Source organism: Ranitomeya imitator, chromosome 1 (genome assembly GCF_032444005.1).
Source record: "Ranitomeya imitator isolate aRanImi1 chromosome 1, aRanImi1.pri, whole genome shotgun sequence".
Taxonomy (NCBI): domain Eukaryota; kingdom Metazoa; phylum Chordata; class Amphibia; order Anura; family Dendrobatidae; genus Ranitomeya; species Ranitomeya imitator.
This window is the reverse complement of record NC_091282.1, coordinates 451,336,771-451,354,492: the sequence shown is the minus strand read 5'-3', so window position 1 is coordinate 451,354,492 and position 17,722 is coordinate 451,336,771. Positions and strand designations below refer to the sequence as shown.

The 17,722-nt window shown below is 41.1% G+C and overlaps 1 protein-coding gene across 1 annotated transcript in view; it reads right to left on the bottom strand.

Annotated features, from left to right (window-relative positions):
- KDM4C (lysine demethylase 4C) overlaps window positions 1–17,722 on the bottom strand; it is a 606,931-nt gene that overhangs the window by 185,741 nt on the left and 403,468 nt on the right. Inside the window, exons 14-15 of the mRNA XM_069764494.1 lie at window positions 16,237–16,450; window positions 15,458–15,534 (exon numbers count right to left, since the gene is read on the bottom strand). Of these exons, the coding sequence (XP_069620595.1) occupies window positions 15,458–15,534; window positions 16,237–16,450 (291 nt within the window). The remainder of the gene's footprint in view (window positions 1–15,457; window positions 15,535–16,236; window positions 16,451–17,722) is intronic.

Here is a 17,722-nt window from a genome sequence, read left to right as displayed (position 1 = left end):
ACTGATGCAGGAGAGTGGTACAGCCTTTTTATCCGAAGGTTTCCTGTCCTTGGTGGGCGGATCCCCTCTCTCCGTGGTGCCGTCATGGGCGACAGAGAAAAAACGTGAGAGACCTGTAAATTAAGCAGAGCACGAATCCAGCACACGAAAGCCTGCAGTGTTATAGAGTTCATTGGAATGAAACAACTAGCGTGCTCTGCATCCTATCGCCATATCTCCAACAATGATAATTTGGGCTTATTCAGCACTCTGATTAACCACTCCTTTTTCTGTAGTGATTTACTACACTCAAGTACAGAGTTCAAGAATTCCTAATTCTGTATTTTTGCTTTTTTTCCTTATGGCATATAATAGAATGCAAGTTACCGTATATTGTTAAATCTTATACTTTCCTAAAAAGTAAGCATCATTCCTATAATCTGTAAAACACTTTCTCTCCATTTTTTTTTTTAACTGCATCAATATGATAACTTCATCAAGTCTAATGTTTTACCTATTAAAATGATATATAACCTCCATCAGGCCAACTCCAGTCATGCTTATATTAAAACTAATATGCCATTTCATTATCTCCAGGCAATGTCTTACAGTAGTTTATTTTGATAGTTGCTTTTCACATTTACACCAAGGAAACATCCAAAATATGCGACAACTTAAATGTGCTGTCTTTAAGGAAGATCACATCAATTCAGTGGGGTCGGAAACCCAGCACCATCATAGGTCAACTGTTAGGGCTTGTTTTCACTTGCGAGGAAAATGTCCGTGTCTCGCATGTGGAAACGAAGCTCTGGTGCCGGCACTCCGGAGCGGAGCGTGCGGCTCCATGTGTTGCTATGCGGCCGCACGCTCCGCTCCACAGTGCCGGCGCCAGAGCTTCGTTTCCACATGCGAGACACGGACGTGTTCCTCGCAAGTGAAAACAAGCCCTTAGCTAGAGAATAGGATTTGCTCTGCAGTACCCGGCAGCAGATGCTTCACATGGAAACGAGTTGTGCAGAGCTGTGGGGATGTGGTGCGGAGGCTGTTCTTTAACAAGCATTTTAAGTTTTCCCCTAATTAGATTTTGGTGCACAGGGACTGGACTGTAGAGGGGTCTTTTCATTCCTGCAATTCCCCGGCCCCTCAGTCTGCCTCCAGCCAATGAATGACCTGTTTCCTCTGTCAGAAATCTCAGCAGTGATCTGTCATTGAAAGGCTGGAGGCAGGTGCAATCACCGACGGGGATGAAGAGATGTAACTACTAGTGTTGAGCCACCTCCCTAGTGTTCGGGTTCAGTTCGTTGAACAGGGACGTGTTCGACGAAATGTTCGTCGAACGTTCGACGAACACCGTCGAACGTTCGACGAACACCGTCGAACCCCATTGAAACCAATGGCAGGCAAACACAAACACATACAAACACATAGAAAACACCTTAAAAGGTGTCCAAAAGCTGACAAACTGCTCAGAAGACACAACAAACACATGGAAAAGTCACAACTACACATAGTCATGCGAAAAGAAAAGAGGTGGAGGAGTAAAACGAGGAGACACAGATATAGGCATGTCATGCCATTCTAAAATCAAGAAAGGCTGGAGTAAAAATCTAAAATCACTCTACCAACACCCAGACGCCTTGACAAAAAAAAATAAAAAAAGAAATATCTTTAGGTAGAATGGCGGCGGGTCCATTCAGAACACTTTCCTTAGAAGACGTAGTGGTACCCCTGTTAGGAGTTGTGCCAAAAAATGAACCCAATACATTCAGACTAATCCACCATTTGTCATATCCAAGGGGCAGGTCAGTAAACGACAACATCGACGCGGAACCAAGTACATTACTATGTACTGTACCTCCTTTGACGAGGCAATTAGGCGGGTCAAGAAGTTGGTAAGGGGCACCCTAATGGCCAAAATAGACATTGAGGGGGCGTTCCGGTTACTACCTGTGCCTCCGAATAGTGTCCTCCCATTGGGCTGCTTCTGTGAAAGAGCATACTACATAGATCGCTGATTGCCCATGGGGTGCTCCATATCCTGCTCACTATTTGAGGCGTTTAGTTGCTTCCTCGAATGTGTCGTCATGGACGTTTGTAAGGTGGCACATATTATCCATTACCTCGACGACTTCTTATGCCTGGGCGCAAAAGATTCGCCACAGTGTGAAAACACGTGGTAGTCCACCAGTGAGAAGGAGAGAGCAGGAGGGAGAGTGGACACCCCAGAGCCGAGGAGTTAGATTGAGAAAGAAAGAAGGCGGTGTAGCTTGCTTCATGGGTGGGGTACTCTGCTAAGTAGCAGAAATTGCTACTAGGCCCAAAAGGATTTCCTGGGACAAATGCCGCTAAAAAATTGTACTTAGGTAAACAGGTGGTGTAGCTTGCTTCATGGGTGAAGTACGCTGCTGAGTAGCACCAAATTCTATTAGGTTCAAAGGATTTCCTGGGCTAGATGTCTACAAAATAGTAGTTAGGTAAACAGGCGGTGTAGCTTGCTTCATGGGTGGGGTACACTGCTGAGTAGCACAAAATGCTATTAGGTACAAAATGATTTCCTGGGCTAGATGCAGTTAAAAATTAGTAATTAGATCAACGGCAGTGTAGCTTGCTTAATGGGTGGGGTACGCTGCTGACGTGCAGACACTGTTCCTAGGCCCTAAACTATTAACTGGATTAGATGCAGTGAAAATAGAGATGCACAGGCGGTATAGTTTGTTTCACAGGCAGGCTACTCTGCTTATGTGCAGACACTGCTCCTAGGCCCAAAACTAATAACTGGGTTAGATGCAGTAAAAATTGAGATACACAGGCGGTGTAGCTAGCTTCACAGGCGGGCTACTCAGATGACTCAGACAATGCTACTAGCCCAAAAGGATTGGCTGAGCTAGATTACATGCTGTGATAAACACTTGCACAGCACTGGCACAGACCTGCCTGGCAAACAGTGCTATGAACTGCTGTATCCTACCCTGAAAAGGGCTGATATTACAAATAGTCCTGACTCCCTAAACCTATCTCTCTGACAATTCGCTCAAAAAAACACTCTATGGCCGACGTCACACTCAGCGTATAAAAATACGGTCCGTAATTTACGGCCGTAATACGCAGAAAAGTCCCCAAAATAGTGGTCCGTATCTCCTCCTTAGGCAGGGTGTGTCAGCGTATTTTGCGCATGGCATCCTCCGTATGTAATCCGTATGGCATCCGTACTGCGAGATTTTCTCGCAGGCTTGCAAAACCGACATACGCACATACAATGGATCCATGTGCTCAAAAAACATATGTACTGTTATATATATATATAAAATCAGTGAGACACATATATATGTCAGTGAGACACTTATATATACATATATAAGTGTCTCACTGACATATATATGTGTCTCACTGAATATATATATATTTCATCCAGCGTGAGATGGCTTTAAAGCCGGTAATTCTATTGCCGGCTTTTGCTTTCTCCTTCCTAAACCCGACATGATATGAGACATGGTTTACATACAGTAAACCATCTCATATCCCCATTTTTTTTTGCATATTCCACACTAATGTTAGTAGTGTATATGTGCAAAATTTGGGAGCTCTAGTTATTAAATTAAAGGGTTAAATGGCGGAAAAAATTGGCGTGGGCTCCCGCGCAATTTTCTCCGCCAGAGTAGTAAAGGCAGTAACTGAGGGCAGATATTAATAGCCTGGAGAGGGTCCATGGTTATTGGCCCCCCTGGCTAAAACCATGTGCCCCCAAGCCACCCCAGAGAAGGCACATCTGGAAGATGCGCCTATTCCGGCACTTGGCCACTCTCTTCCCATTCCCGTGTAGCGGTGGGATATGGGGTAATGAAGGGTTAATGTCACCTTGCTATTGTAAGGTGACATTAAGCCAGATTAATAATGGAGAGGCGTCAATTCTGACACCTATCCATTATTAATCCAATTGTATGAAAGGGTTAAAAAAACACATTATTAAAAAGTATTTTAATGAAATAAACACACAGGTTATTTTAATATTTTATTGCTCTCTCAATCCACCTTAAGACCCTCGCTCTGTAACAAAGGAAAAATAATAAACCAACAATATACATACCTTCCGTTGATCTGTAACGTCCCACGATGTAAATCCATCTGAAGGGGTTAAAATATTTTACAGGCAGGAGCTCTGCTATAATGCAGCTGTGCTGGTGCCTGTAAAACCCCGGGAATGAAGGTAATGTAGGTCAATGACCTATAGTTACCTTCATTCGCGGTGATGCGCCCTCTGCTGGATGTCCTCATATGAACTCGAGACTGGGAGCTTTCCAGGAAGGAGATAGCAAAAGCCGGCAATTGAATTACCGGCTTTAAAGCTATCTAGCGCTGTATGAAATATTAATATATATATACATATATGTGTCTCAAATATATATATATATATATATATATATATATATATATATACATATATATATACATACATATATATATACATATATATATATATATATATTTTTTTTTTTTTCTCTATGTGTACACATTTATTCTACCTAATTCTATTGTAAGCTGTCAGTGTGATTTTGCTGTACACCGCACTGAATTGCCGGCTTTTCTCTCTAACACCGCTGCGTATTTCTCGCAAGTCACACTGCTGGTCTGTGTGTAATCCGTATTTTTCTGGCCCCCATAGACTTTCATTGGCGTATTTTTTGCGCAATACGGTGACAAACGCAGCATGCTGCGATTCTCTACGGCCGTAGAAGACCATATAATACGGATCAGTAAAATACGGCTGATAGGAGCTGGGGCATAGAGAAGCATTTTACTGTATGCAATCCGTATTTTCAGCACCTCTCTTACGTCCGTAAAACACGCTAGTGTGAGGCCGGCCTTAGTCTGTATGGCGCCCACAGCAGCAGCGGTGCCGTCTAACACTAAGCTGCAGCACTGAGGAAATGGTGGCGACAGGGCAAATGCCTGGTTCTTATAGGGCAAGGAAATGTGACATACACAGCCAATGACACATGCCCTTGCTTGTGTGCATCACATGCACATTGCTGTGTGTGTGCGCACTGCTGATAGGCTGAGAGACTGCACCGCCCCACTGTAAATGCGGGAAAGAAAAAAAAAAAATGGAGATCGGTGTTATTTCAGCACAGATCTGTCCCCCGCCCACTATACACTGAAACCGTCTATTAACAATGATAAACAGTTTTAATGTGCAAATCAAGCTAGGCTCTTGGTGAATGAACAGTTATCAAACAGAAACTCGAACAGCTGAATTTTAAGCAAATTGTTCGGGTTCGTCGAACGACTCAAACACTGCTCAAAACAGCTCGAATTTGAAATTGGCGAACAGTTCGACTCGAACACTGCTCATCTCTAGTAACTACCGTAGGTGAAAACTTTAAATGCGGATTACACTGCGCAACAAATTTCAGGGAAGTTCTTGTCCCCTGAGAAAATTTTAATGTATCTTATAGATTTTGTTATGCTAAACACGAATATGTGCTCCAAAAGTCTGTATCATATAAGGTTTTAACCCCTTCATGTCCAGAACTTTTTTAGATTTTTTGTTTTTTTGCTCCCCTTCTTTCCAGAGCCAAAACTTTTTTATTTTTCCGTCAATATGGTCATGTGTGGGCTTACTTTTTGTGGGACGAGATGACGTTTTTAATGATACCACTCTTGTGCAGATAAGTTCTTTTAATGGCCCGTTATTGCATTTTAATTCACCGTCACGGCGACCAAAAAAACAATTCTGGCGTTTTGAATTTTTTTTCTCGCTATGCCGTTTAGTGATTAGGTTAATCCTTTTTTTTTTTATTAATAGATCGGGCAATTTTGAATGCGGTGATAGCAAATATGTGTAGGTTTGATTTTTTGTATTGTTTAATTTTGAATGGGGCAAAAGGGGAGTGATTTGAACTTCTATATTTTTTTTTTTTCTTCATATTTTTAAAAACTTTTTTTTTTTTTAACTTTTGCCATGCTTCAATAGTCTGGCACAACTTGATTGCCTCTGCTACACTGAGGCGATGATCAGATCATTCTATGTAGAAGAATTACAGCATTGCAATGAGTGCCGACCACAGGGTGGAGCTCACAGTAATCAGGCATCAACAACCACAGAGGTCTCTAGGAGACCTCTGGTTGTTATGCCAAGGCACCGCTGACCCCTGATCATGTGATGGGGGTCACCGATGTGCGCATTTCCTGCCGGATGGCCGGAAGCACTTGTTAAATGCCACTGTCAGAGGTTGACAGCGGCATTTAACTAGTTAATGGGAGCGGGCGGATTGCAATTCCACCCTCGCCTATTGCAGGCACATGGCACATAAGTTCTTGCATATGTGTATATCAGCGATTTATGTTATTTCAGTGGAAAATTCAGAACATACCGTTTCAGAAAAACTTCATATATGAGTTTTTAGAATTAAAACAGAATATTATGTTTTGCATCATTTCTAAAAACCTTACGTGATAGGAAAAATCTGAAGTCATGTCTGAAATCAGCATGAAAAAATCTATTAGGAACATTTAAAATTATCCAAGGGACAAAACCTTTGTAACACAGTGTAAGAGAAGAACAACAGAGAAGAATTCTTCAAGTATTTATGTAACCAGTACTACAGCCCCATTACAGCCATAACTTTACATTACAAAATCCTGATGATAGGTTCTCAATAATAGTTTAGAAATGCCCACGATACGGATATACCATACATAAATATAGGTGACACTTGTATTTGTTTATATATGACACTTTGGTGCATTTGTGAATATAAACAACCAAAATATGTGGGTGTTTTTGTCAATTTGTTTGCCACATAAAATTATAACCTATATTTGTCACATCGGCCAAATACTGGGACTGCTCATTGAACTTACAAATTTTGCGTTTTTTTTTTTTTTTTTTTTTAAATTGTCATTATTACAAACTTATTTTATTATAGCCTTACGCACTGTTTTTTCTTCTTCTAGACATTTAAACACAAAAACCTGATTTAAACAATAGCCCATTGTCTGATGAGTCATTCCCTTTCACCCCTTCATGACCATGTCATTTTCCTTTTTTTATTTTTTCCTTTATTCCAAGAGCCATAACCTCTTATTTTTTCCATCCCCATAGCCATATGAAAGTTTGTTTTTTGCGGGATGAGTTGTACTTTTGAACGACATCATTGATTTTTCTATATAGTGAACTGGAAAACGGAAAAGAAAATTCCAAGTGCGATAAAATTGCAAAAAAGTGAATTTTTTTTGTTTTTTGTATTATTTACCATGTTCTCGATATGGTAAAACTAACTTGGAAATATGATTTTCCAGGTGAGTGCGATTACGTAGACACCAAACATACTTAGGTTTTTTTTTATTTTTATTTAAGTGGTTTAAAAAAAATGTCCTAATTTGTAAGAAAAAGAAAATTGCTGCCATTCTCTGAGATGTGTACTTTTTTTTTAATGGTTTTATTTTTAAAAAGCTTGTCCACTATTAGGAAAACCCTTTCTTGAACTAAATGTTTGGCTCCGATAAAAAAACAAACAAAAAACAAATCCAAAAGTATACTCACTGTTATGGACCTGGTGGTTAGGAGCACCAGGAATGACCTGATGGTTAAACTCACAGGACAAGCTCTGGGAAGTGGGAACTTTGCTGACCGCAATCCCTAATCCTATCACACACACTAGAAATAGCCGTGGAGCGTACCTAACAGGCCTAGACGCCTCGGCACAGCCTAAAGGCCCCTTCACATTAAGCGACGCTGCAGCGATACCGACAACGATTCGGATCGCTGCAGCGTCGCTGTTTGGTCGCTGGAGAGCTGTCACACAGACCGCTCTCCAGCGACCAACGATGCCGGTAACCAGGGTAAACATCGGGTAACTAAGCGCAGGGCCGCGCTTAGTAACCCGATGTTTACCCTGGATACCATGCTAAAAGTAAAAAAAAACAAACACTAGATACTTACCTACCGCTGTCTGTCCTCCAGCGCTGCGCTCTGCTTCTCTGCACTCCTCCTGTACTGGCTGTGAGCCGGAAAGCAGAGCGGTGACGTCACCGCTCTGCTTTCCGGCTCACAGACAGTACAGGAGGAGTGCAGAGCACAGCGCTGGAGGACAGACAGCGGTAGGTAAGTATCTAGTGTTTGTTTTTTTCTACTTTTAGCATGGTAACCAGGGTAAACATCGGGTTACTAAGCGCGGCCCTGCGCTTAGTTACCCGATGTTTACCCTGGTTACCAGTGAAGACATCGCTGGATCGGTGTCACACACGCCGATCCAGCGATGTCTCCAGGGAGTCCAGCGACGAAATAAAGTTCTGGACTTTGTTCAGCGACCAACGATCTACCAGCAGGGGCCTGATCGTTGGTCGCTGTCACACAGAACGATTTCATTAACGATATCGTTGCTACGTCACAAATAGCAACGATATCGTTAACAATATCGTTATGTGTGAAGGTACCTTAAGAATTAGCTAGCCCTAGAGATAGAAAATAAAGCCTATCTTGCCTCAGAGAAATTTCCCCAAAGTAAAAGGCAGCCCCCCACAAATATTAACTGTGAGTTAAGATGAAAGTCACAAACACAGAAATGAAACAGGTTTAGCAAAGGGAGGCCAGACTAACTAAATAGACAGAGGATAGGAAAGGTATCTTTGCGGTCAGCACAAAAACTACAAAAGACCACGCAGAGTGTGCAAAAAGACCCCCGCACCGACTCACGGTGCGGAGGCGCCACCCTGCATCCCAGAGCTTCCAGCTAGCAAGACAAAATCATGAAAGCAAGCTGGACTAGAAAACCATGAACAGAAAATAACAAACGGGGACTTAGCTTCTTGCAGGAAGAGAGAGGTCTCCAAAAAGATCCAAGAGCGAACTGAACAAGCACAGGAACATTGACAGCTGGCATGGAGTAACGATCAGAGTGGAGTTAAATAGAGCAGCCAACCAAAGGATAAACCACATCACCTGTGTAAGGAACCTCAGAAGCAGCAACTTCACTCACAGCCACCAGAGGGAGTCCATGGACAGAACTCGCCGAAGTATCATTCACGACCACAGGAGGGAGTTCAACAACAGAATTCACAACAACTCACTTCCTGTGCAGGCGCCGTTCCAGCGGTGTTGGCACTCGCAGTCCCACAGCTCCCAATCAGCGCCAGCATCACGGTGTCCACCTTACTACAGATTAAACATGAAGAGGACGTCCGGGCTGCAGCTTCTCTGACTTCCTCTTTACAGTCAATCTGTATGAAGGTGGATATAGGGGCGGCATCGCTGACTAGGCGCCGGGCACAATGTGTCACAACACTGCACGAGAGTTGTTGTCCAGAGACACTGCTGGAACAGTGCCTGCATGGGAGGAGAGTATAGGATTTTTAACTTTATGAGGGCCAAACATTTAGTTCAAGAAGGGATTGTCCTTTAACCCCTTCATGACTGGAACTTTTTTCGTTTTTGGGTTTTCATTTTTCGCTATCCTCCTTCCCAGAGCCATATATGGCCATGTGAGGGCTTATTTTTTGCGGGACGAGTTTTACCTTTGAACGACACCATTGGTTTTAGAATGTCTTCTACTCAAAAATGGGAAAAAAATTCCAAGTGCGGTGAAATTGCAAAAAAAAGTGCAATCCCACACTTGTTTTTTGTTTGGCTTTTTTGCTAGGTTCACTAAATGCTAAAACTGAGCTGCCATTATTATGATTCTCCAGGTCATTACGGGTTCATAGACACCAAACATAACAACAAATAAATTGTGCAATTTTCCGAGATCCGTAGCGTTTCCATTTTCCGTGATCTCGTGTCGGTGAGGGCTTATTTTTTGCGAGCCGAGCTGACGTTTTTAATTATACCATTTTTGTGCAGATACAATCTTTTGATCTCCTATTATTGTATTTTAATGAAATGTCGCGACGCCCAAAAAAAAAAAATTGAATTCTGGTGCTTTGATTTTTTTTCCCTCGCCACGCTGTTTAGCAATCAGGTTAATCCTTTTTTTAATTGACAGATTGGGCAATTCTGAACGTGGCGATACCAAATGTGTGTAGGTTTGATTTTTTTTTATTGTTTTACTTTGAATGGGGCAAAAGGGGGTGATTTAAACTTTTATATTTTTTTTCATATTTTTAATATTTTTTTTTTCTTTTGGTATGCTTCATGGGAGGCTAGAAGCTGCCATAACTTGATTGGCTCTACTACATAGAGGCAATGCTCAGATCGCCTGTATGTAGCTGAATTACTGCATTGCTATGAACACCAACCACAGGGTGGCGCTCATAGCAATCAGGCAACAACAACCACCATAGAGGTCTCAAGGAGACCTCTGGCTGTCATGCCGACGCACCGCTGACCCCGATCACGTGACGGGGGTCAGTGGTGCATATATTTTTGGCCTGACTGCAAGAAGCACGATTTAAATGACTAGTTAATAGGTGCGGGGGCAGCTGACATGTCACGGCTTTGAGGTGGGCTCTCCGCCAGAGCCCACCTGAAAGCGGGGATTCCGATGTTGGACGTACTATCTCATCCGACGTCAGAAAGGGGTTGATAGGGTAATGTATACCAGAAATCGCGATTTATGAATGTTGGCCACAGGCCTGGAGGGCATTTACAGGAAGATCGTAATAAAAGGCACAGGGGTCATCAGCCCTGTGATCATGTGATGGTGGCGCCGATGGAAAGGGACATGGCCTTTGATGTAAATTTGCATTAAAAGTCGGGGCTAAATACCAGAAGGAACATTTTTAAAAGTCAACTGCCAAACAAAACACAATATGGCAAATTAGGCTCTAAGAATTTTTGAGATCTCCTCAAACATATTAAAAATAGCAACATTTAACAGAATTACTAGTTTGCAGTAATATTTGCAATTTTACAATTCCAACTTCTAGAAGCAGTAACAAAAAGAAACACCCCTGAATTTTCCTAGATTTCGTATTCAAAAACTACTGCGCATTCACTTTGTATGCAATTATTCAAGCCTAGCATTATTCCCTCAATAGTATTGCAATGTCAGCGGTAGGTATGGCTAATGAGAAATCAGGCTCAAGATTTTCCAAAATGGGGAAAGTGGTAGCCAATCCATACACTGTGCAAAGCACTGTAATTAGACAACAGAATAAATGAATGGTGCTGGAGGTCACAGCAGGTGAAGGCACTCACTAGTATCTGCCCAACTGTCTGAATCTTTCTGAACCAGGGAGCAGAAAATGTAATCACAGGGAGCAGAGGAGAGGTGAAAATGTGTTTTTCCATTCTCCCCACTATTCTTCAAACAGGATACCGAAGGTGCTTGTTTCACTGTGCGCGCGTTCTTCAGGACACTAAATAAAAGCGGTGTGTCATTTTAGATTTTCTTGTTTCAGCTTCGTTGCATAGTAAGCGAAAACTGTAGACGAGATACATGTTAAGTCACAGCTGACACTTTCTGCTGTGCAAAAATAAAATGATGATCGCCTGACCTGAGCGGATCCTGAAATGAATGTTCTGATATACAACATATGATCATCTGCTGCCATATTTCAAGCACACACTGAATACCCATTGTGCAGTGCAGCTGCTGCGTAGTCTGTTCTTAGAGTAATGAGAGCGGAGATCCAGCCATTATTGAAAGCAGAAGCTGGGAAATGAATAGCAGCATACCTGTACTTGTGATTCTTTTGATGTCAAATGAAATGCCACACTCCGTAAAATGTGTGGAAAACATCACATCACATCATCAAATTGTCGGCTAAAGATCTAGCGGAAATGCGTGCAAGAGAGAAAAAGCTTCCCGTCATGCACATCACAATTCAGTATTAACACATTTTGGAGAACATTAATATTAATACATTTTAGAGAACGTTAATATTAATTAATTTAATTTATTCAGAAATATATTGCAACCGTTCATCTTGTTGAAAGGTTAGATTACCAACAGCTCAGAAAAATCAGTATCTAAGTACGCTGCCAGTAGGATACACATCAAGCCGCATTAACCGGTTGAATATGTTATCCATGGCACATTTATAGATTAGGTGTTATTTTGTATGGAAGGTAAGAATGTAACTGGGAAAGAAGGACAGGCTTGAAACTATGAGCACGGGACTTCAGAGCTGCCCAATTAAGGGGAATATTAACCTGGATTTTACATGGTCCTAGTCATCTTGTCCTTCATTCTGTTAACATTCAGGATGTTATTCGAAAATTCATTTTTAAAAGGGAACTTGTCAACGTATTTATACATATGAACAGGTACTGTATATTGCTGAATAGCTCCTTGTCTCTCCATAAGAAGTCTACCCGTTTTTGCAGAGCTCCGACGTGCCAGTTAGGAGAAATGTGGAGTAGAAGCCATATACATTGGGGGTTTGTCATTTACAATAATGCACACACTCCTATACAGCCATACACTACTTCCATATAGACAAACACCAAGTACCGGAAGCTTACATTCTACTTTAATTTAATCTACTATAATTTAATCTACTATAATTTGTAAAGCGCTGCGGAATATGTTGGCGCTATATAAATAAAAAAATTATTACTTTCATAACCATGATTAATTACTTTTAAAATGGATATTAAATGCCCAATTGTGGTGCAGTCACACAGAATTCAAGTGCTGCTGTACCAGGACAATTATCAGAGACTAATGAGGACTCTCACATTTTCATTTACAACTCGGAGATTTTAGAGACTGGAGGAAATTCAGCATTATGTTCTTGCCAGAAAACTGGCAGATTAATGTGCAACACCTAGTTATCAACTCTGGTATTTTTACGTGGAGCTTAGAAACAATGGCAGCAGTGTAGTGGTGCCCAACACATTTACTTTGGTTTATGCCAGAATGTGGTGTAAATGATAGCAGAAGCATATTCCAGTCCATGACTAGAGTACTTTTATTTTTTGTATACTGGCGCTTGGGTATCCAGAAAGGTGTACAAAATGTATTAAGAGGCATGCATCTCATTGAATTTAGTGCATTTTAGTCTAGCACCATTCTGATCAAGACAGACAATATTGAAGAAATATCCCTTTGTCTTTAACCCCTTGAAGAGCCATCGATTTTTTAATAGACACAATGAGTGAAAACATTTAATTGCTGATAACTCAATGACCCTGATCTCCATCAGTCCCCACAGACACGGAATGGCAGAAAAGGTTTTGACACTCAATTATGATAAAACGGTCATTACTTCCTCGGTCTATGTAGGTGTAGGAGGGATTTTGCTGGACCAGCTGTATATTTTAATGGCATTATTTTCTGTTGCTTATAACTATATTCCTCAACATTGAAACTGCAACTTCAGGAAGGAAAAGTAGTAAAACTATGGAAATCACAGGATGGACAGGAATGTTAATAATATGCAAATGATGACATAGAAACAATATTTTCTAAACCTCTCGAGTTATTCAGTATTATTCACTTACACACCTTTGTTTGCTATCATTTAGGTTAGTAATGCTTTTCTGAATACTAGAATATAATATATAATATAATATAGAATGGATCCTTATGCTCCATCAGAAGAGACCAAGTGGGCAACACCATGAAGAGGCCTTCGCAAAGGGAATCGCCACACAGTTCTCAGGTGGGAAAAGCTGAATTATGAGCGCATTCGCTCCTTCTCACTCTTGTTTTTCATCATCCTTCCACTTTTCTTTTCATCCTCCTCCTTTTTCTCCATCATAATAAAAGTACAAGACCTGCTGCTGGCTGGGAGGATTTCCATCCCTGAGTCACAAGTCCCTATTCTATTGTCTTCTCTCATTATTACACTGAGTTAGGGTACCGTCACACAGTGGCATTTTGATCGCTCCGACAGCACGATCCGTGACGCTCCAGCATCGTAACAATATCGCTCCAGTGTCGTAGACTGCTGTCACACTTTGCAATGTACAACGCTGGAGCGATAATTTCATGACGTATGTGCGATGTAGAAGCCGTTGGTTACTATGCGCACATCGTATACAATATCGTGCACACCTTTGTTACACCATGCGATCATGCCGCCACAGCGGGACACTAGACGACGAAAGAAAGTTTCAAACGATCTGCTACGACGTACGATTCTCAGCGGGGTCCCTGATCGCAGGAGCATGTCAGACACAGCGAGATCGCTGGAACGTCATGGATATATCGCTGGAACGTCACAAATCGTGCTGTCGTAGCGATCAAAATGCCACTGTGAGACGGTACCCTAAGGATTGTGTATCATCTATTGTTTGTAATGCTCCTGTGTAGATAATCATTATGAGGTTAATCAAGATTAGGTTTTACTGCGAATTCTATAGCTATGTGGGATAAAGTTGTCAATCACGCCAGTTGTCTTTTTGCTTTTCTTGAATAAAGAATTAAAAAAACAAAAACACACATTTAGAAAAAAAATCAAGCAGATCAGAAGGCAAAGGGGAAGCCTTACAGGGAACACTTCCACTCTCACTGTGCTTGGACTTGGGTTTTTACCCCCATGTTTCCTCTTAAATACCATACACAACATCCAGCTAATGAGAGGTTCCCCTTCAAAATGGCAAGAAAATATGATATATTCTAAACACTAATCCATTAAAATACAGCTGGGTTCATGGTCTGCACTTTAAGATACAGTTTGTGAAATACAATCTGTGGGGCACAAATTCAGAGTGGTCTTCTCATAGTAAAATAGAGGCTGTTGTATTCAGACATCTGCAGAAAATCATCAGGAAATTTGATTCTCCCCAGCTTTCAGCTGTAACAACAAGGCTCTGTTCACATGTGCAATTCCGTCTCATGAGGGGAAGATTTTTCCCGTCAACACAATGGACAGCACAACAGAACCTGATGAACTCGGTGGTATAATAAATAAAAAGGAACTGGCACTATGTCATAGTTTACAATACACATGGAATGCAGATGGTAATAGCGCCATGGAAAAGTGCTTATATTGTACAGCAATTTTCTTACTTTTTAGTGTCTTAATTAGCAAGTGGCTTACATTGGCTCCAGAGAGGGTTTACATTTTGAGCAAGAAATAAAAAAATAAAATAAATATATATATATATATACATATATATATATATCTATATCTATATCAGGAACCAACTAAAACACACAAACCAGTGTCAGTACAAACTGCTAGCATGTAGAGATAAGCGGACGTGCTCGGATAAGGTATTATCCGAGCATGCTCGTGTGCTGATAGAGTGTCTTTGGCGTGACATGCAGCCGCAGGGATTCGAACAGATTTTTCGAGGACACGGACATGAAGAACACCTTATCCCAGCATATTCGCTCAACACTACTAGTAAGTAATCCTTCCATATCTCAGCAGAATTATCACTGCAGGTTAAGCATTCTCATCAGATAGTTTCATCTTTAGTTTCGTTAGAATGTTCCCAATTTAAATGATAATTTGGCCATAAGAGGCGGCAGAAAATTCCTCTCTGAGCATCAGCAGGATTGTAGTCTGGAGCTAGCTGTTGAATATTACTTGTTTCATGCTAGTCTGTCATGCTTAGAGTCTAAAAATAAATGATGCAACTTACGGCTGTCCAAACTCCAATTCTACATCGAGAACACATCCATCCATCATGAATTTCATGGGAAGGAACACCATAACAACCTGTAATGAGAGAACTCAGTTAATTAATGAATGCTGCCCCTTCTGGTCTCTGAATCTTCAAGAAACTCAGCGGGGTATGGAGCAAGAACACGACAGGATTAAAGGGAAAATAACCACGACGGAATGTCCTTGACATTTGAGACAAATATCAAGCGTTTTCGTTTCTTAAAAGGTTTTCCCATAAGAGATAGGAGAATAGCAAGAATAATGGGACAGAAGAATCTATATGTTACACTATGTTAGAGTGGAATTGTTAATTAGATGACAGTAGGCTGGTCTGTGAACATCTCTGAAAATAAGCAAAATCAGGCTATGGCTCCTTACAGTAAAATATACTATGTATAAAAAAAAAAAGGTATGCTAATTTTCCAATCAATAAAAGAGAAACTTTAGGTAACTTAACCGGGTGGCCCACCAGATACAAAATATGGCCATTTATGAAATCAGCTGATCGACCCAAAACGGAATCCAGAAGGCAAGCAGGTTTTGCCAAAGAAAGCAATGGCCAGCCAGACAAATTTAGCTTATATGGCAGCTTTTCAGATGAAATAGTAACCATGTAATATGAAAAAAGGCATGAGCTCGTGAAGAGGAGAATACAGAGTAGGGTACTAGAGCATTCCTGAGACAAGCCCTTGAAAGAAGCCTACATGAAATAAGCCACCTTTGGAAGACATTTGAGCTTGTAGGATAGCTACTTACTTGCATGAACCTGTACACAGCAATTTGTGCAAGCAATGAGTTGACTTTTTCCATCACCATCAATAATGGTATTTGTTGGTGCATATTCTGTGTTCTTTTCGCTGTATAGGAAACACATTTCAGGGATCAGAGGCTTTGATCTTGACTCTAGTGGATGTACTTCACTTGACACAGTTTCCCAGTAAGATTGCACGTCGTCATTATAAGTGTCCGACTAAAATAAAATAGAGTTTAATGAAAAGTGACCTGAAAATGCTAGCATGAAAACAACCATATACTACTATCAATAGCCACAACTATAAGAATGAAATAACTTTTTAAACAGGGATACTTACTGGGAGCCTCTAGGTCACATAAGACTACATCAGTATTATAAGGCAGGTTCTGAAACAGAGCAAACCCTAGGACCCAGGAGTTTAAGCCCTATAATCTATGATAAGGGCATCAAAGACTGCGCAACAGCCAGGTGGCATATCTAATTATTAGTACAAATACGTGTTCTACACAGCATTATTAACACAGACCTGTAAGCCTAAGGCTAGGTTCACATTGCGTTAGTGCAATCCGTTGAGAGCATACGCTAACGGAATGCGCTAACGCAATGTACAAAAAGGGATTGCATCTATGATCCCGCTAGCGCAGATGCCCGATCTGCGCTAGCGAGAAACGGACCTCGAACGCTGCAAGCAGCGTTCGAGGTCCGTCAGAAAATAACGGGACATCGCTAACGCATGCCAAAAATGGCATATGTTAGCGATGCATTAGATACATTGCGGTCAATGGGTGCGCTAATGGATCCGTTACATAGCGTTAATTGCGCCACGTAACGGTTTCCGTCAGCGGACACCCACTTTCACAATGTGAACCCAGCCTTATACATTGCAAAGACACAGGGATCAAATTGAACAAGGCTTCAGCAGTGGACAGCAAGTGTCCAAGTAAAAGAGCAATAGAGGATCTTGGAGAAGTGTTGGTTTTTTTATATAAATGTACAAGTTCTGCAGATTCTCATAGGAGAATCAGCACAATTTGGGGTAAATTTGCTATTGATCCTTGTGATATCTGTAAAGGCACATTTATGCAAAACAATAACAGGTTCTTACTACAAATAGTCAAAAAGACACAAAAGAAACCTGTTGTGCCATTTCCCTACTAGAAGAATACACGATACATAATTAATGGGTATACATAAGCAAAGTTTCTCCGTATCCCCCAGAGTGGTGACTTATAAACCGCTATCTATACATGCACACAAAGCAACCCGATTCCTCATAATGATGCATCTACTGTGGCAGGTAAAAGTTTGGGCACCCCAGGTCAAAATGACTGTTCTTGTGAAAAGTTAAGAAAGTTGCAGATGAAATTATGTCTAAAAGTGCTAAATTTAACGATGACACATTTCATTTATAATTTATTAAAAAAAAAAAAGGTCATTTTTTAGATTTTCAAAATTACAAAAAGGAAAATGGGGCGATGCAAAAGTTTA